At 39.1% G+C, this 27896-nt stretch overlaps 2 protein-coding genes and 1 long non-coding RNA gene across 4 annotated transcripts in view; 1 reads left to right on the top strand and 2 right to left on the bottom strand.

Moving 5' to 3' along the window:
- Positions 1–1832: 1832 nt before the first annotated feature.
- LOC144025650 (uncharacterized) lies at positions 1833–10935 on the bottom strand. The gene is made up of 3 exons (XR_013284932.1): positions 10696–10935; positions 3437–3519; positions 1833–3163 (listed from the first exon to the last, which is right to left on the bottom strand). It is a non-coding gene; the product is annotated as an uncharacterized LOC144025650 (long non-coding RNA).
- Positions 10936–11115: 180 nt separating this feature from the next.
- Positions 11116–26474, bottom strand: LOC144025648 (uncharacterized). Of its 2 annotated transcripts, none has more exons than XM_077531906.1 (3): positions 26298–26474; positions 17190–18505; positions 11116–15177 (listed from the first exon to the last, which is right to left on the bottom strand). In XM_077531906.1, the coding sequence occupies exons 1-3, from the start codon at positions 26414–26416 to the stop codon at positions 14324–14326; spliced, it is 2289 nt and encodes a 762-aa protein (XP_077388032.1). In that variant the 5' UTR covers positions 26417–26474; the 3' UTR covers positions 11116–14323. The 2 variants fall into 2 exon arrangements, with proteins under 2 accessions (XP_077388032.1, XP_077388033.1); XM_077531907.1 differs by lacking the exon at positions 26298–26474 and adding an exon at positions 18593–18928.
- enox2 (ecto-NOX disulfide-thiol exchanger 2) overlaps positions 16692–27896 on the top strand; it is a 179996-nt gene continuing 168791 nt past the window's right edge. The window contains exons 1-3 of the mRNA XM_077531908.1: positions 16692–16815; positions 18669–18777; positions 20364–20462. Coding sequence (XP_077388034.1) covers positions 18775–18777; positions 20364–20462 — 102 coding nt within the window. The 5' untranslated portion in view covers positions 16692–16815; positions 18669–18774. The remainder of the gene's footprint in view (positions 16816–18668; positions 18778–20363; positions 20463–27896) is intronic.

Here is a 27896-nt window from a genome sequence, read left to right as displayed (position 1 = left end):
AGGAAACGGGAAAAGGAAAGTGGCCGTGCAAACTGCTGTTCGTGCAAGATTATCTATTACTACCATATTTCCGGAAATAGTGGTTTATTTATCCAAACGTGAATAGAGAGAGGCATCTATTAGATTGGGGCCTTTATACAAAGATACTTTAATATTAAATAATACCATACCATTGGCCTCAAATGATGGTAAGAAATGGCACAAACCAAGGCAGACTTGGCAGACCAATTAAGTATAACAACTATGCTAGCAAAATTGTGAATTAATAGAAATTTACAAAATTAAATGTTGACTCTTGATGAGAAACTTTAAATAGTTGGGAAAAATATATTTTGCATAATAACTAAACAAATTGACATGAAAATAAGACCAACTAAGGTGCTGTGATACCCTCGTATGTGGGCAAATCTATTTTGCATGGTTGTCTGCTAATCACAAAACAAAATATCTTATCGTTCGCTGTTATCCTTCCTAGCCTTAAATTATCCTCAATTCTCATTTCCCTCCCATGGAAGGTTTCCAAATTGGAATATTTTCAAAAGTCTCCAGCCCAACTTCCCATGTAAATATACGGTACCTGAAACTTTCAAAAAATTAACTGCTTATTTTCCACAATTTTGCGACCCTATTTGTAGCTCCCCCATTACATTCACATTGACAAAGTCATTATGGAGCAATCACATGAGAGTCTACTGTAATCATAATCGTTAATTTAAAGACATAGTCGCCACATAAAATCTTTAATACTGTGCAGGGAAATGAAGCTGGATACACATAAACTGACTTTTATCATTTTATCTTAATTTTTACGATGTTAGAGACCCCAAAAATGACATGGGGAAAAAAAATTAGTCTCACCAAGACTAAGACTGCCTTGTGAGAAGATCACACAGGGCCTCACTAGACTGCTATTACCTTATCTGTAAAGTACACTGAACTTGCCCCAATCGCATCAGATCACTCTTAACAGAGATATCTGGTAAATGATCTGAAGGGGTGGAAATGCTCAAGTTTGTCCTGGTTATCACTGAGTTTGTACTCCACTTCATTTACAAAATCCTGTTAGGCTCCACACTTGAATTTGTCAGAGAGTTTTGGTTAGCAGAAGAGTTCAAAATCGGATCAATATTTTAATGTCCAGCACAGTCCACATAGTGTAGGAACTGAGTTGATTGCACTGGGCTACCTGTTCTTTTCTCTGACAGGAAAAGGGAAGCAAGAATAAGGCCAAGGCCAATGCATCTTTTTGAAGAACAGCCACTATTTTAGAAAATACAGTATTTACCATGATTGCAGGTGTTTGCACTTGTATATAAGCAGCTCCTCAGCGATTACATTGTGGGTTTTTGACATTTGGGAGTTTTGCAAAAGTAGATTCATCTCATCTCTGTATGCTTTATATAAGAAAATACCATTTTGGTCTGTTTCCCATGGGTTGCTATTATTGTAGCAAAACCTCAGATCCATATGGCTTCAATTAGATGCGCGTATGTTTACATTTAATCCCTCAATTTAATGAGAGAAAATGCCTAATTGCCTCAAAATCAATATTGTTCATTTATGTGGTAAGGTAATTAATATAAGCTTGAGTTAAGGCAAGGCAAGTTTATTTGTATAGCACCATTTATACACAAGACAAATCTATAGTGCTCCACAGGGGCAAAGAAATAATGATTCAAAACAAGATTAAAAGGAAGAAAATCGAGGTAAAACCCCAACCTCAGAGCTGCATATAAATGAAAATGACAAAACACATAGATGATCAAGTTAAAATCACAAAATAAAAGCAAGCTGGTGAAAACAATACTTATTGTTTATTTATCCAGACGTGAAAATAATGTTTCTAGGCCAGAGTTTGTTTCACAGTTGAGGAGAATAGAAACAGAATGCAGTTTAGTTCTTGTTCTGGAAACACTCAAAAAAGTTGCACCTGATGAACTATGAGGTCAGGTGGTCTCACATGAAACTAAACCATTCAGAGTTTTGTAGATAAATTGGATTCTTTGACTCATAGGATGCCAGTGCAAAGGTTTTAGGACCAATGACATGTAAGTAAAAAGAAGAGTTAAAATAAACAGCAGCATTCTTAAACTTGTGGCCACTTTATTGAGTTTTTTTTGTCTAGACCTGTAAAAACCATGTTAAAATAGTCCAATCTTCCAAAAACGAACATTTCAACCAGCTTTTTCTGTGTCTTGTTTGGCCAGAAAATCTTTCACTCTAGAGATGTTCCTCATGAGGTAATAAGACTTAGTCACAACGAACAGTCAAACTTGACTGTAGCAAGTTTTGCTCTGATGGTAGCAATGACCAGAAGGCAGGAGACAGAGCAGGTGGCAGAGTTGAAGCTGAGATTCCTTTTGTAGTTGATGAGGACAGACAGAATCAGAAATGAGCTCATCAGAGGGACTTAACATACTGGAAGGTTTGGAGACAACGCAAGAGATGCCGGATTGAGATGATCTGGACATATACATGAGGGACTGCGATATCTACAGATGTTTGAAATAGAGCCACCAGGTAGGAAGTAGGAGGAATACCAAAGAGATTTATGAATGTGGTGATAGAAGACTTTCAGACCCTGAAGTTAGAGCAGACCATGCAAAGTACATAATATGCTTTCGAGCCTTAAGCCGAAAGAAAGAAGATTGTTGGCCAGCCATCTGATAGTGTTTAGGCCAGCAGAGACTTTAGGATGATGGCATGAGAAACTGCACCTTTCACAGTGACATCAGTCATGACATTGGCAGCTCTTTCAGCTCCCTGCAAGCAAGCGTCACCTTCAGCATCCTGCAAATCCTCTGCTCTCTCCCCAGCCTTGTAATTGTCCCCAGCAGGAGGTCTTCTTCCACGGCAGGTGACACAGCCCCAAAGAACGTCCAGCTGTGTCGAATCTGCTGCCCGTCTGTATCGCTGTTTACACAGGGGTGAGCGGTAAACGACCTGTTGGTCACGGCACTGTGCTCCTCTGCCCTTTTCACAGCCGATGACAGTCCTCGATGCGTCAGCCAGCATGGCGGGATAGAATGCTCCTGCACATGGCTGCCTGCAATTTCAAGCTCTCATCGTCATTCAGTGACATTTCACAAAGTCGTCCTGCGAGTCTTGAGTCATGCTTGCCCAAATGAGGACTGGAGCAACACGGAAGTCTTTGATGATCAGTCTCGTGAGAGAAGAAACAGTTGTGTTTTGGTCCCAACTATCTTTGCATGCACCATCGTGTCCAACTAATGAGGAGTGTAAACCCACATAACTGGAACACTGATTTTTGAAGACCTAATCACTTGACCCATATTGGAGGGGGTTTCTAATGACTGTGGAAACTTAAAGGTTGAACAAAAACCATTCCAGAACTCTGGCCCACCTCCAATTTTTTCAGTTTACAAAACCCATCCATTGGGTCATCCAATCATTTTCAATAACCGCTTATACTCACTTGGGTCATGGGTGAGCTGGAGCCTAACCCAGATGGCTTTGGGCAAGAAGAAGGGTACAACTGGTCGAGAGATTGGAGAATCTCTGTTGAGCAGAATAATGGAGTTGCTTTAAAGTGGATGATCTGAAATTACCATATGCGCCATTATGTTGGACGTTTAGATAATGTTTGATGACATTCTTGAAAAATTCCAGTAATTTTGCTGTGATCCTGCCAAAGATGGGCACAAGTCTCTAAGGCCAAATGCTAGTCAAGTCTCGTGTCTTTGACCCACAAGTCCAAGTGAAGTCCAAGTCTTTAGGTTTCGAGTCCAAGTCAAGCCTGAAGTCCCTGACCAAAAGTCTTATGTGTCTGGCTTGGTCTTTGTATCAGCAATTTCACCTCAAGCCTTTTGTTGTGGTGCTGGATAAAGTCTCTAAAAGCAAAAACTATAACAAAAAAAAAAGCACGACAGCAGCCTTTTACTCCGAGTTTGCCATGTTGGTGATTGTGTTTTGCTGTCACATTTGCCTACTCTACGTCATTAACATTGGATGATGCTCGGGTGCACGGAGAGGTTGGGAGAGACAGAAAACTTGAATATGAGACCATGCCGACTCGTAATGTTCACAAGTCATAAAAGAAGAGTCCGAGTCAAGTCTCAAGTCTTTAGTGGACGAGTCTTAAAAAAAAAAATAGCGACTTAAGTCTGTCGCAAGTCCTAGTCCGAGTTACGAGTCCCCATCCTCGTTCTACTCTTCTTTTTGATGTTGTCGTAACTGTGTGAGCTCTCATTAGCATTCCAATTTGTCAGCGCCGCTTTTCTGACATCTCACTCTACCCGGCCCGGATTTGCAACCTGATTAGACGTCTAATTAGCCAGAATAAATGAGGGAACCTGAGTGTAATTGTTAATTACTGGTTAGACGCCATTTAGTGTCATAGCCAGCAATAGACTGATTAAATGGTCGGTGTGCATATTCACATATATTGCAAAGATGTAGCTGTCTTGTCTAATAGTTTCTCAAGTTTCTCAAGTTAAGACACCTGGCAGTGATGATTCATATACACCTCTCCTGTCTGTCATAGCACTGAGTTGTGAGGGGTAACAAGGAGTCATAGGCTGCCGGAAGATACAAACTGAAGAAGCTAGGCTAACTGTTAATGTGTCTGGTAACTACTGTACAGTAACCTGGCAATAGCCAGATACCTCTCCACAGTAATTTGGTCGGGAAAAAGCGGGACATTCTGTACAATAATTCGAGCTGATTGGACTATGTGTCATTCTACATGTTTGTTTTAACCAGTCACGGCCATGGGTGAAAATTTCGTCTTCGTTCTTACCGAAGGGGGGAAAAACACGAACATCTTACCAGCTAGAAATGCATGAAGCGCCTCTCGCTGGTCAACGTTCAACAAGGAAACGGTGAGTAATTCTGCGAAAACAGAATGAATTGCAGCTTCCATTCATCCATGTTAGGTTTGTTTGTTAGCTCCAGCGTTTGCGCTGGCTTCCTGGTTTCGTCACAGTTGCATATCCCGCCCCCAAAAACAATGTCGCTCTGTGATTGGTCCGACTCCAAACCACCAGTGTTTCGGAACGGCGGTTATCAGCTGAGCGGTACAAGATGTATTCTCCGGAGTTTGTGAACTCACAAATATCGCGAGAATTCATCTTGCGAGAGCAAGGTTAACTGTACAGTGTAGTTACTTGCAATGTTTGTCTTTTTTATAGTTGTTATAGCAACACTCAACACAACCGGATGCTTCTCTATTTCTGCTACAATGTTGAAGAATGGCCAAAGGTTTCCTACCCTCCATTACCCTGAAAGGGCGTCTTTCATCTTATTTACGCCTGAGCCCGGTAAGAATCAGCAATTATAACCTTGTCCTTTTCTCTAGTTTGTACCAAACAGATCATACTTCTTCACCAGCAGAAATACAATCATTGCCTATATTGACCAGCTGTCTGCGGTGACAAACAGTATTTGTGCAAGCACGGTTCCAGGGTCAAGGTGAGTAGCCCTTTAAAGCGCTATTCAGCCCGACTAATAGTCATGATTGAGTTAAGAATGAAAGTCTTTATTTGAAAGCGTTGCTTTACAGTGAGATCACACACACACACGCGCGCGGAGGTATGGAGGTTCAGGCTGACTTATGGGGCCTCCTCATGTGAAATTAATTTACTTCAAACCGTCGCCCACTTTGATGGAAGAGCTCTTGGAATGCGGCCGCCTGCAGCAAATTTGAACAAGAGCTTTGAGGAGGAAATGTTAGAGGATGGATTTTTGCAGAATCAAAGCATGCCAAACACCGGAACAGATGGTGGATGGTATACACCATCTCACAAGAATTTAGTCGGAATTTAGCAACATGAGTACTGACGGAAAGTCCTGCTACAAAACATTTGAACCCCTATTAATCGACAGAATATTTTACAAAACCGCTATAGGGGAAAAGCTGCGATTATAGGGACCGTATCAGTTTTAAAACCGTATTCATTTTTTTGTTTTGTTTTTCAAGAAGTGAAACAATTAAATGACAACTAATAGATTAACAAATTTATATTTTTGATAAATGAATAATTGTTTAGAGTACTTCAGAATTTTAGCCTCTCAACAGTAAATATTATCTCATTTCTAGAGTCCTCCATGAAAGCATACTTATTATCAGCTGGTCTTCAGCATGGCCCTGGTTGATCTCTTACACTCTGCTGCCACCTGCTGGCCGCTTTTGTAATTACTACCATTGCTTCACCCGTTCTCTGCAGTTTGAGAAGGCTGCATCAAAGCCTTCTGTATGCTCTAGCATAAAAAAACATTAAAAACATTTAAATACGTCTTTAGGACACAAAACATTTAACATAGAACGTATTTATACGTTTTTGGGAGCAAATGAGTTGAGTTTGCAATTTAATTACGAATTACGTTTGCTGTTTTTCTACGTCTTTCCCATAAAAATGTTGGTTAATTCCTAACAATTCCATTATCTCAACCAGGTTTGACTTAATGACTTTCTAAGCACCTTTACACTACACTGCTTATCCACGATCGCAGCTGCTTGGTAATATTGAGCCAGATTGCTTGAAAATATCCAGGGTTGTTTGAACCGGCGCAGGCCCCAGGAGGCCCAAGATGAAAATAACCTTTGTTTTCTTTCCTATCGCAATGCGACTTTTCTTTCCCTCTCCTTTATGCTTCTGCCGCATATGTATCGACGTGCCGATGCTATCATTTTTAGCCTTTGTTTGCCAAAGAACAACTGATAAGAATTAACTATGTTGACAAACTGCTTATTCTTACGTTACAACAACAAATACTCGCTATCATGCAGACAGTGAGGAGATTACACATCCGTATGAAATGAGTTTCCCCAGCTTTGCTTTGAATTGCCACTTTGCAGAAAATGCAATTGTTTCATGTACGTGTGTGTATTAATAAGAACAAATACAAACTAAATACAGCCTTATCAATACTTACATATGAGGCTAATCATTACAATTCATTGTTTTCATTCAAATATTTATCATATCAATATTTATCTGGCCCAGTCCCTGTAAATGTCCTGTGAATAGCAGGTGTCCACAGTACTGTATGCCATATCATTTTTTAGTTATTTTTTGCCAAATCTTTCCTCATTGAAATGAATAGAAATGACATTGATCCGTTCCAGCCACCCATCCAAAAAGAAAATGTAATGTATTTTTCATGAGAAAATACTAATGGGAATTAATTGCAATGTATGTAAAGATGATTATTTTAATTTTTTTCTGTAGTTCAATTCAATGGAAATTGTGCTTCTATTTAATGCAGATGCACACATATACATGGGCTGGTCATAACTCCTTAGTAAGCCGCAGTCATATTAATCGTTCACAAATGATAAAGATGCTTATGAGTATTATATTATATGTTGATAGGTGTCTCTCCACGAATAGTGTTCAAATATTGATATAACACTGTAACATGATGCCATTCATTAGCTCAACTATAGGATTTTGTGTTATTAGTGCTAAGCTAAACGGACTTCTCTAAAGTAAAGCTGTGTGGTTGTTTTACCTACACAACATGGAATTCTCTTTTGTTTTATGATACTTAATAGGTACTTATGGTTTTAAAAAATGAAGATGTATAAAAGTAGAAGTACTCATTCAACTCCTTTACTTAAGTAAAAAGTAAAGACTCCAAAATGTACTCAAGTACAAAGTTAAAAATTAGTTATATGAGTCAGTTATATACTGTACAATACCTATTTGGATAACTTGGCACAACCAAACAAAATATTTCACTCTTTAATTACTTTGCACAGTGCTCATACGAGAAAAGGGGGAGGGCGTCAATGGAGTTAATGATTAGAACTGAAAAAAATAAAATAAAAAAAATACTTGAATGTATTTTTTCAACGCCGGAAGCTGTGGTTTTGGATACAATGCTTTCACCTTGAATCACTCTTGGAGCTAACATCAGAAATGTCTCTTCACTAAGGCTCTGGTTGGAAAATATTTTGCTTCTCCAAATCTATTACAGTACAATGCATCATCATTATTTGTACTCCCTGGTTCATGGTTTTGCTTTACAAGATCCCAAGATCTCAACTGCAGTTGAATTTGCCTCTATATATTTTCTTTTCCATGTTGTCGTTATTTACAGAGGTTGACAAAAGTACAAAGTGAGAAGTAAAAGATACAGATATCTTTTAAATGTCGGGTGAACCAAATTTACAGGGAATCTGGCTTTCTTCACCTTCAATCCAGAAAGTGTTGTGTTCATGTATTTCACATCTCCATGCAGCTTAAAATGAAGCGTTTCTTTAGTTTTACTAAATAAATAGCAAGCTGTTCTAGATTATAATTGATCAACTTGGTGTTGCAAATCATGCAGTTAGGACATTGACGCCAATCACTGATGGAACACAGGGCCAGCAGAAAACAGTAGAGGGCCCAGAATTGAACCCTGTGGAACACCATACGTTCCACTACACGTGAATTATTTCTAGAGTGACATGTGTTAGGGTGGAGGTTAAAACTGCCACAATAAAAAATAAATTAATGAATAATAAAGCACTGAAAATGGAAATAAAAATGGATATTAAAAAAATAATTAAAAAGTTAACTATAAAAAAATATAAATTGAAATAAAAACAAATTATATCCATAAATAAATAAAAGTAAAAATAAATACAATTAAAAAACGAGATTCAAAAACTAAAGATTCATTTAAAAATAAATGAAATATAAAATCGCCACGACTTGCGACTTGTTCGCCGACCTGCTGACTTGAGGCAGTTTGCAATAGTGGAGCCCAACCCAAGACACGCTTAGGACCACCCTCTCATTTGAATAACATTTCGACCTGACTGAGCGTCTGCACCACAGAATAAATGTGAGAACAGAGCGTTTTTATTTGATTTATATTATATTCTATTTATATATTTATTTTAATTTATTTTAATTTTTTTAATCTCATTTTTTGTTTTTGTATTTGTTTTTACTTTATTTATTCATTTCCAGCTATATTTACTTTTTGTATTTAATTTTTTTGTATTTAATTTTTGATTTATATTTTTTATATCTGTTTTTATTTTCACTTTTAGTCATTTATTTATTTATTTATTTTTCATTTTGGCAGTTTTGGTCCTCCATAGGAGGCCACTATTTGAAAATAGAATCTCAAGTACACGCTGTGGTTCTCCTGGGGCCTCATTTATCAACTTGTTTGAAAAAAAAAGGTTCCAAATTCTTTTAGGACTGATATTTTGTAAAGCAACAAAAAAAAAAATGTATTTATCACATCAGTAAGTGATCTGTGTTGAAAAATCCCATTCTTTGCATGGCAATATTCATACTGTACATCCATGGGTACACACAGTTGATAAATGAGGCCCCTGGTATGTAGCCTGTGCCTAAGCATTTTATGTGCCCTGCATTTACAATGTCTTAGAGGCTTTTTCACAGACGCTGCACAGGCGAAACACGCTTTTGCATTTTATGCGTACGGTACAGTATTATAAATACACACAACAGACGCTCGCACCATTTATATCCCATAGTTAATCAGAAGTAGGAAGCATTATGTAAAGGTATGGAAATGAAGACTCAAGATTGATGGCATACGGGCAGACAAAGTTTGATTAAAGTTAAAAGCCAGAGAATGATTTTATGCGTTTGCTTGCTGTTTATTTACTTCAACGCTACCATTGCTTCATTTACATTCGGTGCAATCAACAAAAAATGTAATCTCGAGCAAATCGTGTTTTCTGCTATCTTTCACCCAAGCGACAGCGATATTTATAGCGGCGGCGGCAGAGGTGTTGCCATTGGATAAGAACATTACCTGCATAGCATGAAACGGGCAGGTGTGATGGGGTGAATAGAAACACTGTGAGATGATAGAAGCGTTTTTAGCAGCACGGTTGGAAACGCCGGATGATACGAACGCCTTCCGTTTGTCACATCTTGGCACAATGTAAAGTGCTTTGCATTATGCTGCTCACCAGGTGCGTAATTCATCAAGAAGCAACACAAAACAAGCATGATCCTTCTGACTAAGCCTCATAGGGACTGTAAACTATTTGTCTTGAGGGTTTCACACCAATCTAAGGCATGTTCTGTCGCTAACCAAAACAGCAGCATGTAAACAGTCTCTCTGATGAATTGATGTAAATGAGTTTTTAAGATCTTTGCCAGAAATTCACGTTTTGCTTCATTTAAAACTCATTTCACTTGAAAAAGAACTTTATTTTTATTGGCTTTCTTATAGTAACATAAAAATATGGACAAATAGTGCTCCTTGTAAAAATGCCTGCAGGTGCTTTCTGCATTAGCATACAAACAAAACAATCCAAGTATTCTGAAAGTCATTTGATTTTGATTCTCTGCAGATACCTGGAGTCCCTATCTCAAACCTCAGTAAAGGATTGAGAGGGGAAAAGATCACAAAGATCCCAGCTTGACACTTTTTTTATGTGGCTACAAGTCCAGTCTTTCAAAACAGGCAGTAAAAAAAATAAAATCTTCTTAAAGCATATCAATGATGCAGCACAAAAGATTACTCTCTTAAATACACAAAATAATATACACGTTCCACATATTGCAGTAACAAAATAAAGATCTTATCAAAAGGTGAATTAATCAATTTCACAGAATGCAGCCTTGTTGATGTTGAGTACTTGACTCCACTTCTAAGAGGTAGCTTCACGTTCAGTCACGAATTAAATCCCATTTCAGGGTCATGCAGAATGTAAATATTAGTCAAACACAAAACTCAATTTACACACATTACCTGTACAAGTCAAAGCTGCAATATTTCCAAATTGAAATGTTTACAAACTGCAGGCATTATCCCTGTCGTGACTCGTTCAGTTGTTTACTCCAGCTGCATCCTGTTTGTAGCAATTATCGTCTCGTCCCATACCTGTGTCTCCTCGAAGCGACGTCATTCGGCAGCTTGTGTTTTGGACGCTGAGTCGCTGGCATTAGCGCTGTTCTTTAGAATTGCAATTATTCAAATATTTTGTCAATCAACCTTTTATTGGTTCATTTATGCTGTACAGTTACATCTTGAATAAATGATCATTTGGGCAATCCCACAACTCATTTGGATGTGGCTGTCTCTTTTGCCTGCGGTCTCTTGCATAACACAAAACGTTACATTCCGCAATATAAACTCCGCTATTGATTAGGCTGTGACAAGTGCTGTGTGATAGGGATAACATTTTATATCCCGATAAATTTATTGTGTATTTTTTCTTAAAATCACGTGAAATAAACAGCAATTTTCTCATTCTCCATTTATTTATAAATAAAGAGAAAATACAATACAATTAATAAAAGATAAAAATATAATCTAAATATTTTAAATAGAAAATACAATATAATGAATAAAAGAGAAAAATACAATAAAACATTAGTGGAAAAATATTCAAAATATCTGGTAGTAAGAGTTCAAGGAATGTACACTGTTGTGTACATATGTACAATGCTGTTATTCTCTAGCAGTGCCTTAAAGGAGTATATACAGGTGACTTTGCTAATTACATTAACCATTCATTTTCCCATCAATGTATTGTGTAGTATCCAAGATGGAGGGCAGAAGTCACTCTTGAAAAAAAAAACCTAGAGAACGCAATCTATCTTGAACTTTATGTGTACGTTATCATCAGTCTACCACAGTCTAGCCGCAATAGACTAACTTACTTCCTGGTAGGCCCATTTTTGCAAGCACTTCCAAATATGGGCAAGCTGGCGCTGGGGTGCGGTAGTCCTTTGGTACTGCCCCGCAAACACCAAAAAAAAAGCAAGCGCAGTGTGAAAAAGGCTCTAAGCCTCTCGATTCGTGAGCTTCGTCGAAAGTACTTTTGCACAGTGCAAAACAGTAACAGTCTCCTTTTCAGCACATCATCTTCCTGCCCCACTCTCCAGACATGATTAATCGATTTATGTCAAATCCAACAAATGTAACCGCTGGATTAAGTTTGGTTTGATTCGTCATGTCTGGCGAGTGAAACATAATGTAAAAGCGTTGGATGCTACATTAGTGTAGCAACAGAGTTAACTTTAATCAACACATCAAAATATCATTTTGAATGATGAAGGAATATATCATAGATGTTTTTAAGTCACACAACAATCAACATCTTTTTGTCACCTTTAAAATTCAGCAAGAATGAAAAGCTCATCTTTTTCACCTGATACTCAATCAAACAATGTAATATTTTTAATGTGGCTAGCTCACCGTCGCTACTCAGACAAAATAGTTGATGTAAATTTTGAATTGCATGTGTATCTATCTAATATGGTCGGTGAGTGCACAAGAAATAAGGTAAACAAGGTGAGCTCTACAGTTTAAGAGAAAAAAAAAATCGTTTTAATTTGCCATTCATTCCTGCCACAGCCAGATGGGTCCGTACATCTCTAGCGAGGAGCTAAAATGAATGTACCAGCTGCTAGGTCAAAAGTAACTCAATTACCGTCAACGTTTAGCAGCACAGTAGGCCCTTAGCCCCACTTTTTACCCACCATTCATAGCACCGTCACTTTAATAGTGCTGGCAGGGACATTACTGCACACCTGGAAACATTTGCTGCCATTTATGAACAACCTGTTAACTTTGCAGGCGGTGTATTTGTGAAGTCTATTAATATATCTGTAAATATATCTGTAAATAAAAACATATAAAAATATATCTGTAAAAAGGATAATATGACTGGTAATGTCTTAATGCTAAATGTTGATTTATGAATGATCATATCCGCGAGTGCTTAGTGACAACAATGCTGGAAAATTAGGTACACAAGACCTTTATGCTGTTTTAATTGACACTGTCATAAATGTTTATTGCTGTAGTTTACAGTGGTGTACAGTACATTCCTGCTACATGTTATCGTTGTTTTTCCCGATCCATTTCTGGGCCAGTATCCATCCCCATGTCGATGAATATTTTCCCGGGACATTCCTGATGTCTTATGTTCATGCATTGAGATATTGAACCATTTTTTAATGGAGATAACTTTGAAGGAAATGCCATTTACAGTATAGCGTACTGACAAGTATATAAAATGACAACTCTGCATCATACCCTCTTGAACTCAGCCGTACCCGATGGAATCCAAACCCCGCTGAATCGAACCGAATCGTTAAAATAAACTGTTCTTGAATCATTTCGCACGCCATGTATCAAAATACATACAGTAACAAATTGACTGACCGCATCAAAAGCTCTTTACTCGCTCTTGCATTCGTTTTAGTTTGGGAACATTTTTAGCAGGGGAAAAAAAGGGGTATTGGAGTGCTATAATGAACCTTAAGGGCCATATAAAGTACATTCCCTTTATGAAGGACATAAATTGAGCATATTGAAACTTTACTACTACAATGTGAAGTCAACAAGATGATACATCCATTTTCTAAATCAGTAATATAATCAGCAAGTTTTTACATTTAAACTATTTATGACTGCACTAAACTGTGGTGTGGGGTTTGTCTAACATTTTGACTTTCATGTAGTTTAACTGTGTAACCACCAAAACAGTTTAATGACATATGCTAAAATCTGAATGAATTCCGCCATAAACGTTAATTGACGTTTACTGTTTTTTTTTTTGGTTTGTTTTCTTTTGGTTTGTTTTTTAATCAATGGCAGTGCAACGTCTTGTGGAGCACTGCCTGGTCAATCGGGTTGTGAAATCCAAAACACCCACTAACTATGGTCAGCAGATGGCAGCATTGTATCTCTTTTCAGTGGGCTCGAGGTGCATCAAATTACAATGAAACACGACAAATCTAATGAAATAGAACGTTTTCAAGGGTGATGTGAACGATCAAAGCCTTTGTCACATTAAATCTAATTCACAGTGTCACTAAACAAAAAATGTGTCAAAGTCACTGTTGTGCAGAAAATGTACCTTTTCACAAAAAAATTTTTCTCCTTTTCTTTTTGTATTTTCGCTTATGTCGCTCAATGACCTATTTTCAAATGGTGATTACTAGGCCTGCACGATATATCGTTTGAACATCGCAATCGCGATGAGCGCATGCGTGATAGCCACATCGCAAGATGTGCGATATTTTTATTTTATTTATTTTTTTAGAGCAAGCAAACGGTTGTTTTGCTTCATAAAGGTAGCAAGCTACCTCTCGCGCTTCCCCCCTCCCTTCTGCTAATCAGTCACCGGCGTTTTTTTGGATAACGTTTGGCAGTCAAAGAGTTAAGCTTCATAAGCTTAGCAATGATGCATTGCACCAACTCTTCACTATAATAAAAAATTATGACCTCTGGCAGTGTCAATCAAAACTGAACATTATTGTTTGTCACAAGATTGTGCAAGTGTAGCTAATTTGAATTGCCTGTCTACAGGTGTAGTGTCGTTTTTTTGAAACTGTCACACAGGTGCAGCATCTAGAAATTGACATTAATTGGTGAAGCGGAGCATGGTCAAAGCTTTGGCCAGAATTGAGAAGATGTTACCCCGCTTGGGTGGATCTTTGAGAGCGGCGATATGGATCTTGAGGTATCGGAAGACGGCGTCGTCGAACAAGGGTTCCTCCGCCAATACGGCCTCCACCAGTTTTTGCGGGGTGCCGAACTCCACCATGAGGTCCTTCACCGCCGGCGTGACCACCTGGTCCATGCTGCTGGCCAAGTTCCGGATGTTCTCGATGTGGTGGGAGCTGATCTCCTCCACGGCACGGTACAAGAGCCGCTCGACGACGAGGACCAGGGCGTCGATGCCCACGCCCATCTTGCGCTTGCGCTGCAGCCTCTGGTCCAGCTGCGCGATCAGACTGTACACCAGCAGCCGCTTCAGCTTCTCCTGCAACTCCGGACTGGCGATCGACTCCGGCTCGGACGTCACATCATCAGTGGTGGTGCCCCCGTCCGGCGAGGTGCCGGAGCGCATGTCCCGCGTGGTGCCGGTGCGCAAGTCGGACGTGGCGGTGCGCGTCCCCGGTGTGCGGGTTTGGACCTCCGGGGAGGTGGTCCGCAGGGTCGACGCGGAGGCCTCCGAAGATTGCGCCAAGTCCAGTTTGGGGACCACCTGCTCCTCCGCGGGGGCTTCGCTGTCGGTCTGCGGGGTCATGGCCTTCTCCATCAGCTGATTGATGTCCCTGAGAGCGCCGGACACCTCGTCGGCGTAGGTCTCCTCGTTGGCCGGCTCCATCTCCAGCCAGAGGAAGAGCTGCTGCAGGAACCTCCACACGGCGTCCTCCGTCATGGCGTACAGCACCTCCGGGGAGAAGATCTGACCGTCCCACTGGATCTCACCTAGGGTTGTAAATGGAAATTTTCTGCTCAATTACCGTGGATATTCAACATGGGGAATTGAGGAAATTTTCCAAATTGTAAACTTTCCATGGGAATAAACTTGGAATTCAGGGTAATTTAATGGGATACTTGACTCATTGAGCCGTTTTCAGCAGTAAAAAGTTCATATTTTGAGTCATGATTAGGGATGTAACGCTAAGGGCAATATCGTGATTTTAAAAACCACAATATCGTCATAGTCATGTTCACAGTATTTAAAAGGAACACATCTGTTAAAAAACAATCAGGTTGATTTCCATTTGTGCAGGTCTAGCACCCTCTAGTGGCTAGTAAATTAGTGCAATTGAATTTTCATTAGGGATGTTTTGGCCTTCTATGTTTAAAATCTATACTAATTGTCAGATGAAGGGGAACCTAATTTGTTTGTGAAGCGATCAATGTGGGCTTGCATGAGCAAGTAAGTGCCTCAATATTGTTATTAGAGATTGTAGGTGGTTTATATGCATTGCTGTTATGTACAAATGCACAATATTGTGCTTTTTTTAGTATGAGCTCTTTTTTTTCTTTTTCTTTTTTACAATATTGTGATCTTATTTAAATATCGCCAACCCCCCCACAATATTGTGATAATTATCGTATCGTGACCTTCATATTGTGGTAATAGCGTATTGTGATGTTTGGATATCGTTTCATCCCTTGTCATGATTGGCCGTTACTTACTTGCTCATCACAGGTGATGTCATCATCAGTCGAGAGCAAGTAGAAAAATTACTTTTTTAAAAGGTATTGTACATGAAAAATAATGAAGTTATCAAATTCATTCTGGACAAAATATTCACTTTTCACTGCTAAAAATGATTCAATGAGTCAAGTATTGTGCCGTGAAATGACACAATTTCACTTAAACTCATTTCCAACTCCCAAAACAGTTTATGTCAACAAAATTTTCAACTTGATCAACTTTAGTTCCATCCAAAACGCTTGGAAACACCTTTAAAATGATCTGACAGTTATTATAAAGGAGAAGTTGAGTCAAAAATTTACTTCATAATATGTTCTATGTGTCCCCCACTAGAATAAACACAATATTCCGAATAATATTGCATTTGTGGAATATTAATTAAGTAGAAAAATTCACCTGTTGTTAATCATCTCAGGAGGTGGCCATTTTGCCACCCAGGTGAGCCATTACCTGAGCCTCGCCGGCAATGTTCTGTCATTTTCAGGCGAGAGCAAGTGGCAAAAAAGCCACCATGGATAAAAGCAGTTGGATTTTGTTGCTTAATTTATATTCCACGAACGCAATATTCATCAGAATACCGTATTTCCACTAATGGGGGCGTATAGCCCATATGATTGTGAAGAAATGTTTTTACTTGAATTCCCCTTTAATGTGAACATTTAAACTGAAAAAAATATTTGGTAAATAAAATAAAGGGTCGTTTTTACATAGCATAAAATAACCTTACTGTTGTTATACACTATTACATTTGTACTAGTCATTATGTTGGCACTGAGAGTGACAGCAAAGTAAGTAAGTGGTACTTGGTGTAAAGTTTGAAAACTGAAAGGGCCTTCAACATAACAGTACTTCCTTGATACATAATGTTACCAGATAGCAGCCTGAGCACAAACACGGTGAGTTTTTCGCTGATTTTCGCTATTTGCTCAACTGTATTTGTGTTTAGTCCTATAGGTTGTAATTCCCATCTTAGACTTCTGCCAAACAATTGACAATTACGAGCATCCGTCACAAGTCAAAATGGCGGTCAATTTGGTAAAAGGAAGCTCTCCGCTCATTGTACGAGAACAATCTAACTGGTTTGTACACAAATTTGTGCAAATTTCACTCAAAACTGGGTCGCACTCTAAACAGAGTAAAATTTACTGTGACCAGTCACAGGCAAAAGCAAAGCAACATGCCGCTTGTTTACACCGTGTAAAGGAAGCATCTGCATTGCGGAAATATCAGCAATGCCCGGATGTTCGGAATTGTCAATAGTTTTACTTACCCCGTTGGCCCCAAAGGACGGTGTCCATTAGGGGTGTCTTCGGGCGGCCTGACGGCACCTCGTACACGTCACTCTGACAGGACATGATGTAAGCGTACAATTGCGACGTGAGACCCTCGGAGAAGCTCCCGATCTTCTCGTCGATGTAGCGCTTGACTTTCGCGGCCCGGTCCGGAATATCCATTTGGCTAAACTCGGTGTATAATTTATCCACGCTGTCTTGAATGTTCTCGAAGTCGAAGACCGGGTGCTGGGACTGCCGGACGCGCAGCGTACTGGTCCGGTAGGCGGGCGGCATCTTGGGGCCCTCGCCGCCCACTGCGGCCGGGCTACTGCGGTCCTCGCCTCGAGAACGGCGGTCCGGCGTGAGCGAGACCAGGCACGCGTCGCGGTTCTTGAAGGAGCTCTTGAGCGATCCGAGCATGCGCGCGAACTGCATGCGAGCAAAGCGGAAGAAACGGCAGCGCCGCATTTTCGTGGCCAACCCGCATCGCCTCTCCAGGTTCTTGAAGAAGTTCTTCACTTTCTTTAAGATCAGCTTCCAGTTGAGGTTGAAGCGGTTGATGCACGAGTCACCGCAGCCGCCGTCCTTGGTGATGGTCCTGGTGATGTCGACGGCAGCTAATTGCGCGTCCTCCAGCGTGGCCGGGTCGGGCTGCTTCGGCGGATCGACCGGGCTGGCCCACTTAAGAAGGATCCGCTTCACGGCCTCGACTATGTCGCTCATCTTCATGGTGGAGATCGTCAACCATAATTGGCGCGGGGTTGGAGCCCGCGCGAACACGTGTCGGAAATATTCCATGGCTTTGCGGAAGATGTTGGCCAAATTGGCCACGCTGGACATGGTGCCTCGGATGAGGAGGGTGGGCTCCTTGGGCCACTCGGAGGTGCTTTTGGCCACGGTCAAGGCCGAGTTGACCCGGTGCTTGACCTCGGACTCCATGAGAGAGGTGAGCTCCATGACGTCCTCGCACTTCTGCGGAGGACTGTCCAGGGCTGCCGAGAAGGTCTCCGTGATGCATTCGCTGAGCCTCGGACTGCACCGGTCGAGCGCCATGTTGACCTGCGCCTGGGACGCGTGACCCCGCAGATGCTCGATAAAGACCGGCTGCAGGTGCTTGACCACGTCTGACGTAATCTTTTGGATCACCTCGGTGATGGTGTCCACCAGGATGGCCTTGGTCTCGGAGTCGGGCGTGCCGGCCACCAGTAGGGCTCTTTGAGGGGCGGAGATCTGGCTGACGCGCACCTTCACCGCTTCCACAATGGCTTCCGGTTTAATGAGCTCCGCCATTGCTTCCGCTCCTACATTGGTCCTATTTTTTTCAAAAAAAAAAAAAAAAAAAAAAAAGGTTACGATTCACGTTCAATTCATCCGCCCAAAACAACAAATGCACACAGACCAGGACATAGCGCACTTCTATCAGACACGTCCTCTCCACCTGGCCAAACATGATCTTTTATCTCCTTTTAACAAAGCCCCGGGCGGTGAAGCGACGAAAGGTGACGTCACAAGCGAGTGGAGAACGTGCACCTGCGGACCAATTCTCGTGCGGCGACCAATGACGTCACCTGGGTCGACGTAATGGTGAGATGCGGCTTCTTTTTTTTTTTTTTAAACTATTCACTCACTCACAAGCTTACTACATGTAAGCCACATGGGGTCTCCCAGGCAAAGGAGCCAACCCGCGCCAACCGGCACCGAAGGCAAGCGACGGTTGATATGCGGCTTCCTGAGCCGCACACTTGCAGCGCATGACGTCACGGTGCAGTTTTCAAATACGTAGTGCAACATTTTCATATTTTATTCTTACTCAATGAAGAGGTGCATATCAATAAATTCGAATTTTGTGGAAAACGTTATAATTCAAAAGAGTGACACCAAATATTGTTAATATTTTGCTTTTAACTGAAATGTCATAATTAAAAGTGAGACACATTGTCTACTGCTAAAAAATTATATTTAAATATTTTTGTAAGCCACTGTAACTTATAACATTATCTCTGTTCATATACCAGGTTTTGTGATATAAAAAAAATTCCCCTTTTTTAATTGTTTGTATTTTGCCGTTTAAAAAAGGGCAAAGGAAGAAAAGAAAGTACAGATTAATGAAGTATAAATAAAGTTTTCCGTCTTTGTCCCTTTTCATTTCTCTTTTTTTAAGGAATTAAATAAACATTGAATTAGATGTGAAAATGAACAAAAATATAAACCTAAATTTCCAAAGCCATCTATCAAATACTTTTGAGGTCCAATGAAATAAGAAACAAAGAAGACACCTGTGTATAATTCAAATATGTACATTCCTATTTTAACTTTTTTTTCATTAAAAAAACAACAAAAAAGACTGAAACAAATTAACCAAAGATAAGAGATAAACAAACATTAAAAAAAATTAAAATGACAAAAAACTATTCATATTCAAACTCGTGTTAAATAGGAATTAACGCACATCTGCCACCATTTAAAGCACCTCTGATTAACCAAAGAAATGTCAGATGCTCCAGTTGTCTTTTGCTCAGTCATACTCCGGCCCTGAGCAATGCTGTTTGCACCAAGCATACTTTTAGAAATTGTGTTCAAAAAGTTTCATCAGACGTTCAAACATTTTCCCACATTTGAGAGATTTTATGTATAACCCACCCAAAGTCATCTGGGATTGGCTTCAGCACTCTTACAACCCTGATGAAGACAAGCCCAATAGAAAGTGGATGGATGGATATTTTTCCATCAATACATTACAGCCTGAAATGCCTCCTGATAGCGAAAAGGTTCCCTATCCATGATTTAAAGGGCACCAGCCGCTAACCAGCCATTCTACCTTAAAAGTTACACGGATGTACCTTTTATTTGTGACAAGTGCACAGCTGTAAAACTTTCCTTTGGCATTCTTTCACATGAGCAATTACCTGCTTTTCAATGGCCCGGCTCGTATTTTTTGCAACTCTGTCTTCCAGACAATTAGTCAGTTATCCCATAAAAACAGCTTCTATCCTGGGACCGCGAGTGTGTTAATGGAATCTTCTAGCAGCCTTCGCAGACTGACGATATTTTGGTGCAAATGTGCGATCCGCAGGTGGCCACATTCATCATGCCGCTGACGTTTTTAGTAGGAGCTAAGGATGTAAAAAGCATATTGATTGAATCCGTTGCATCCCTTGTGATCTTTCCAGGCACCCTTGAGGGTCAACGAGGCGTCTTCACTGATTGGAAACGCCGGCCGAAGGCTCAGCAGCAGTTTAAAGGGCACAAAACAATTTGGGCCGGTGCTGGTAATAAACGCCGCTCTTTGTTGTTCGGCATCACTCACAAAGCTCGGAAATGAACTTCAGCAATGGGACGAGGAAAAGTAATAGTAAATACCTGTCTTGGAAATTCTTGCTGTTTCATGGAAATTTGTAGTTTAAACCAGGGATGGCCAAACTTTTTCCTCTGAGGGCCACATACAGAAAAATCGAAGGATGGAAGAGCCGCTTTAAAAACTTTCTACTTTGTTTCATTAAATTGCACCATAATCAATCAAGCAATTGTCTATTGTTTATATATTAGAGTTAGTTTGAAAACATTTATTGTAAAATGAGATGAGATAAATATTTTAAACCACTTTTAAAGCAGTTAATTAATCTAATAGGTTCATAATTTGGAGAAACAATTTTTGCATCTAAAAATGAATGACCAACTATTCACCTCAGCGTTAGGAAGACAAATGTTCCCGTTTTTCTTGTAAAAAAGTTCAATTGTAGCTTTTCATAGAAAATCTAAAAAGAATTAAATACTATTAGTGGTAGTCTCCACCAACTGTACAAATATATATATATATATATATATATATATATATATATATATATATATATATATATATATATATATATATATATATATATATATATATATATATATATATATATATATATTTTTTTTTTAATCATATGCCGTGGGCCACTGAAAAATGGTTGGCAGGCCACAAATGGCCCCCGGGCCATAGTTTGGACACACCTGGTTTAAACTGATCACAATTTGAGTTTTTACAATAAGCTTACTTAGTGTAATGCCCTCACGTGTGGGAAAGGAGAGCCATAATCATCACAGTAATAAACAAACACAGTGAGCCACACAGAAGCTGCTGTCGACCACAGCTCACAAAACGCTCAGACTTATATGACGTACCACCCCACTAGGCACCGCCTCTTAAAGGCACATGTCAAATGTGGGGTCATCCTCTTGTCAAAGTTTAATATAAAAGTCATATGTAATACTAATAATTAGGGATGGGCGAGTACCGATACTAGATATCGGTATCGGGCCGATACCAGCCTTTTTCAAGTACTCGAGTACTCGTGACGCAGACGAGTACAAGCGACCGATGGCAAAGGGGGAAGACGTTAAGTGTGTCCTCCTTGCCTGTAACTGCCGCTAGCTTGCAGCAGTTTTTCACCAAAACTTCACCGGTTTGGAAATACTTCAAAATTGTGAATCTTAAACTAAAAGAGCATTTTTGTGTTTTATTTTGAGCGTTAAGACTATTGAAGAGTGACTGTGCTGTTTTTTGTTGTTGTCAAAATTAAAGGAAATATAGTTGTTTAAAAATATCTTTAAGTGATTTTTTTTTTATTTGTCAAAATGTACTACTGCTATCGGCAGTTGGTATCGGTATCGGTGAGTACTGAGGGTCTGAGTATCGGTATCGGTCTGAAAAAAAAGTGGTATCGAACATCCCTACTAATAATAAAGTGAAAGTCAACCCTCCCATTTTTTTTTCTTTTTGACAATGTGTTCTATGCAGCCCCACTAGTTGTGGGAATGCTTCAGCATTCCCACATATGTTATTGTGATTTTTATTCTCCACACTTTTTTTGCCGCGTAAAAACTCCCATATAATACTTCCAATTTACATTGTTCAAATTTCAACAAGCTTCAAAAATTCATGCGTCCCAGGGTATATAGTCTGATTCCACATTACTTACAGTATTTAAAATTTAACATTTAATATCAACTTTTTTCCCCCCATTCATTTTCAATGGGACGGACGTTGAACTTTTTCAAAGTATCACTTTCCACGCCCACTTCCGTACATATAACTTATCGTCATTGCCAGGTGTCTGATACTGCTCGGTGGCACAGTTGGTAAAGCGCATTGTCCAGTAACCAGGAGGTTATAATTTAATAATTTATCTCTCAATTTACTTCATAAACATTCCACATGCATTCAAATCTTAGCATTCAGCTATTAGCATTCAGCTTTCAGCATTCCCACGCAATTTCTCCAGAAATTGCACTTAGTCTGGTTTAAATCTGATATTTTGGTTAATATCGCATTAGTGGAATATGAGTTAAGCAGCAAGATCCCGTCGTTGATCCATCTCAGGGGGCGACGATTTTCTCATCAGCGCAGCTTCAGAAAACAGGTGAGCTGTGATTGGTCGTTGCCTGAGCAACTGTGATGTCATCTTCAGTCGACAGCAAGCGGCAAAATGGCAGCCCCCTGAGATGGATGACAACAGCTGGATTTTGCTTCATAACTCATATTCCACAAGTGCAATATTAACTCATTCACTCCCAGCCATTTTCACAGAAGCAATCCCGTTCGCTCCCGGCTGTTTTACTTTGATTTTGACTGATTTTGCAAGGCCCACAGAATATTGTGTTCTATTGCTATAAAAGCATGGAACCTATCAAAAGAAAGATTAACGTCTCTTCTTTCATCAGGAAAAAAAGGATGTTTCTATCTGTTTCTGTTTTGCAGCAATTAGTATTAGAAGAGAGCTAAGTTTCATCAGTTTTCACAAATCTATTTAAAATTGTAAGTAACTGAGCTTTTTTTTCTACATGGCCCTGGTCGATCTCCTTTGCTCTGCTGCCACCTGCTGGCCGTTTGTGTAATAACTAACATTTTTGCAATCGTTCTTTGCAGTTGAGAGGCTGCATCAAAGCCTTCTGTATGCTCTAGCATTAAAACAAACAAGAAAAACGTATAAATACGTCTTTGGGACACTTAGAACATTAAAAAACGTATTTATACGTTATTGGGAGCAAATGAGTTAATCAGAATGTCATGTTTAGACTAGTGATTGAAGAGAGAGATTCGAACTTTAAACCTCAAAACTGTGAGGCAGTTGAGTTAACCACTATACCACCATATTGCTGAACTAAAACATGTATTGAGTTTGTTACCTACAAAACAAAAATATATTTCAGCTCTCTTGTACATTGTTGTTAAGACTGTTGAATACTGTATGTAGAATATAAATTTGCTCTATAAAAATACACTACCCACTGTACGCAGTTCCTATTACCACAGTAAATTGCTCTGAGTCATTTATTCAAACGTAAAAGATCGATTTCCTGTCTGTACAGAGACGCATGTGCTCACTGTCTTCTCTCATTCGTTGGTGTGTATTATCATAAACAATAAATAAAGTAAAACAAGCACTAAAGAGGGTTTCAATCTTGAAATGTCATATATTTAGTTTTGTTACTAGTTAAAAAAAAGATTTAATTTTACATTAAAACCCAGAGTGGAAATTGCTTATTCCCTGTAGTTTTCCATTATACTGTGCAGTGGTTGACTTGTTTTCACAGTATATATGCATGACGGTTAGAATGTTACTGAAAACATAGTTAATAAATGGCTTCATGATGACAGCTTGAGTCCGGAACAAATTAATTCACCTTGCATTATTTTCACACCATGCATAATAACACCAAGGTAGACACTGTCAGATTTTATTAAGTGCAACATAGAGTCAACAAATAAAAATGAATTTCATGGCAGGCTGGTCGGTCTCCTGCCGTTTTCACCCCACGTCAAACCGAACCGGAGGCTTATCATAATGGCGGTGTGGAATACCTCTTTTTAATATCCACTACTGTTGAATGCAAATCATGAACGTATACGTTCCTCCTCAAATACCAGTTAGAACTGTGGAATGTATATTGTGCGTCAATGAAATATAAAATGAAAATGAACATTGAATCAATTAGTCTATTAGCATAATTGACTATGTCTTTTGTTTAGTTGTATTTTTCTTTCTTGTTTACCAAAAATGTAGTAGTCAGCACCATTTTCTGTGCCAATAAATTTACTGAATATACATTTTCATATGCACTGTATATTATACAGTACATCTGCGATTGGCTGGTGACCAGTTCAGGGTGTAACCCGCCTACTACCCTTAGCTGGCTGAGATAGGCTCCAGCACCCCCCGCGACCCTTGTGAGGAGTAAGCGGTTCAGAAAATGGATGGATGGGTTATACATTACATATGAAATATACAATATTAGCCACTGTTGGTGTAGTACATTCAACCGACTTGGGTGCAATAAAACAGAATGTAATACATATCAAATCGTCTTTTAAGGAAATGCAATACTAGTGTAATGACAAGTTCATTCATATGTATGGGTAAGGACAACAAGAAACTCACTCATTGTACCGTACCCTCTCAAACTGAGCAGTATCATATCAAATCATAATCCCTCTGAATTGAACCGTATCAAATCATTGCACTTCAAAATTGAACCATCCTTGAATGGTATTGGAGTGGGTTTTTAGCATAGAATTAGCAAAAACAAGAAATATAGCTACAAAGCATTTATGCTAATAGCATGACGACACTAAGCACATTACTGTGATTCAACAAAAAAAATAAACAAAAATGAATTGGGCAACAGGACTCGGCTGATATTTTTAACCCCGCCCTACTCTGTTATAGTTGAAATAACATTCTATGGGGTATATGCCACGGAAGAGGCGGGACTGATTTTGCACAAGAGTTTGTTTCCGGTTCCTGTTGTGACGTAATTGGCCGCGTCCCAAAACTAACGACACGACCTTAGACACCTGAACGCGCAATGGGGTATATGCCAATGGACTTCCGGTGGAAAAAGTCAATCACAGAAAAAAAAAGGTAAAAATGAAAAAAGTGAATAAATATAAGCATATGCGTAAAACAACCACTTATACTCAGTGTTGTGTCCCGTTGTGTGACGCTACCGCGAGATATAATGGCATACTTAGAGTTTTTTTTTATTTATTTCCCTCCAACGCGGAGACACGACGTCGGTGGCTTGTTGCCATCCGCTGGGAGCAGTTTGCCATTACACGCCACACTTGCGTGTGTAGTCGGCATTTTTTGAAAGAGGATATACTGGAGGCCATGGTGTAAATTGTTATTCATTCAATTGTTTGTGTCCGGATAAACTTGTCTTGCTGTATCAAAGTTTTCAAGCTATCTTAGCTTGCTAGCTGCTAGCAAACAAATTGACGCCCTACCCTCCACCACAAGGGGTGCACTTAAACGTGACGTCACACTGGAAGAGTCTATATGCAAATAAAAATACATGAGTGAAATTACTTTTGGCCTAGCAATACCCAGCAGATGATCTGAATCATGCAAATTCCTGTGGGCCATGTGGAGATGAGCATGAAATAAACAAAATATATTCAAAGTCAACATGTTCCACAATTAAGCAAAGGTTGTGTTTACAACCATTTTCTTCTTTTTCTTCACATTTTATTTCTGGAATATGTACCATCCTCATTTAAATATGACTACTGTACTTATTTTTACAAATAGGCCAAAGTCATTTCATCTTCTGAATAACAACTCAGATTAGCACAGAACAAGTTGCTTATCATCTTTTAACTTGTGAGACTGATAAATCATCTCCTCCCTTAAAAAAAAAAAAAAAGTGCAATTACAAAAATCACAAGCAGTGCAAGAACGAAATACATGCCAAAATGCGGAGTAAAACAATAATTGCCTGCATGCTGCAGATAACCCGCCTTTCATTTATATTAAGTCCTAGGATATTATGCTGGCACTGCACATCCCTAAAAGTGGATGCAGCAATATGACAACTTCATCATTATTTTTTTTTTATGCATATACAGTATACAGAGAGTGTAAATTGAATCTATAGGAGGAACCTGTTGTGTCCACTTGTGTTTTATGGTCACATAGACAACAAACGGCGCTGAGCACTGTGTTCCATTGCGCTGCAGGCTCATGACAAATAATATAAGGAAACGATCACTTGCTAGCACAATCAGTATGCAGCCTGCCCACACACGTACTATAGAAACACATAGTGTACAGAACACTCACCTCCCAGAACATTCCGCAGTCGTCTTCAAGGAAGGACTAATCCAAAGTGTGGGGAAATAAAAAGCCCTTTTCCCCCAATTGTTTGGTTCATCTATAGAATTTGCAAAATGAGCGCACATCTAATGTTATGTGCAAGGAATGAAGGCTTTGCTGGAGGAGGAAGTGTTGAATGGCTGCCGCAGCCATGATGCTTTCTTGTGGCTGACATTGGCCCTGAGGCGAGCGTTCAAAGCGAGCAGCGAGTGATGGGAATGAGACGCGAAAGGCTGTGTAGTTACATGAACAACTGTTGCCATGCCGCAGTCAAATCGTACATTTGCTGTATAATCATATACCTTTTCTTAATTATGTTTGCGTTCATTGCGGTTCACAATGGCGAAACATTAACGGCCACAATAGAATTTCTGCTGGCCTTTTTTTGTTTATTTGTTTGTTTGTGTAAAATATAAATACTAGGGGTGTCAGGCGATTAACATTTTTAATCGTAATTAATCGCATGACTTCAATTATTAGCTAACGATAACCACATATTTGATATCTGTTCTAAATATACAATAAAATGTACAATAAAATATTTTGTAAGTTTTCATACTCTTAACATGAAAGTGGAAGCAAATGTTAAACTAATAGAAATATGGCTCTTTTAACTAATTTGCTCCCAAAAACCTATAAATATGTTCTATTTTAAATATTGCCCTGATCCCAAAAACGTATTTAGACTTTTTTTTTTTTATTTATTTTATTTTTTTATTATTTACATTTTTTATTTTATTTATTTTTTTATTCTAGAGCATACTGTTGCAGCTTCTGACCTGAAGAGTTCGCTTAAAGCAACGGTAGTTATTACAAAAAACGGCCAGAAGGTGGCAGCAGAGTATAAGAGATCAACCAGGGCCATGTTACAACAAGCTTTTCCCCATTGTTTTCAACAGGTTTGTGAATAATGATGAAACTTAGCTATATTCTAACGCTAAACGCTGCAAAACGGAAACGGATACAAATATTTTTTTTTTCCTGATGAAAGATGAGACTCTAATATTTCTTTTGGTAGGTTCCATGTTTTTATAGCAATTGAACACAATATTCTGTGGGCCTTGCAAATTCAGTCAAGATCCAGTAAAACAGCCAAGAGCGAAGAGGGTTGCTTCAGTGAAAATGTCTGGGAGTGAATGGGTTTATCATTTATACAGTAATTTCATAATAATTAATAAAATTGAGTTAATATTATAAAAAAAAATACTGTACTGTAAAAAAAAAAAAAAAAAAAAAAATCAAGTGTGACATTGATTTGTGAAGTCATTTTTTTGCCGCTAGATGACATAATTGCATTTATAACATGTTAGTGACAGCTCTGTGCATTTTTCTTTTCATATTAAGAGTCGATCTTTAACATGAAGTAACTTGCGAAATTCTGCACATTTTTAAAATTGTTAAATACAACTTGACCCCAGTCTCCACAAATATATTCATTATTATTAAATTTATTACTGCTACATTTTGATGTAGACGTGTCTGCTGCATTGCGACTGGAATTCCCCCAGTACAGACTTTCCAATATTAAAAATAATATATAATAAATACACTTACTAGTTGAAGCCA

The sequence above is a fragment of the Festucalex cinctus genome, chromosome 9 (genome assembly GCF_051991245.1).
Source record: "Festucalex cinctus isolate MCC-2025b chromosome 9, RoL_Fcin_1.0, whole genome shotgun sequence".
Classification (NCBI taxonomy): domain Eukaryota; kingdom Metazoa; phylum Chordata; class Actinopteri; order Syngnathiformes; family Syngnathidae; genus Festucalex; species Festucalex cinctus.
The sequence above is the reverse complement of the archived record's forward strand: the minus strand, read 5'-3'. Positions and strand labels throughout refer to the sequence as shown.

Excerpts from the sequence above, each read along its gene's own strand:
- LOC144025648 (XM_077531906.1), bottom strand. The coding sequence starts at position 26,416 with ATGTGCGCTCATTTTGCAAATTCTATAGATGAACCAAACAATTGGGGG. Across the intron at positions 18,506-26,297 it reads ACTGCGGAATGTTCTGGGAG|GACCAATGTAGGAGCGGAAG; the intron begins GTGAGTGTTCTG and ends TGAAAAAAATAG. Across the intron at positions 15,178-17,189 it reads CGTCCTTTGGGGCCAACGGG|GTGAGATCCAGTGGGACGGT; the intron begins GTAAGTAAAACT and ends TTACAACCCTAG.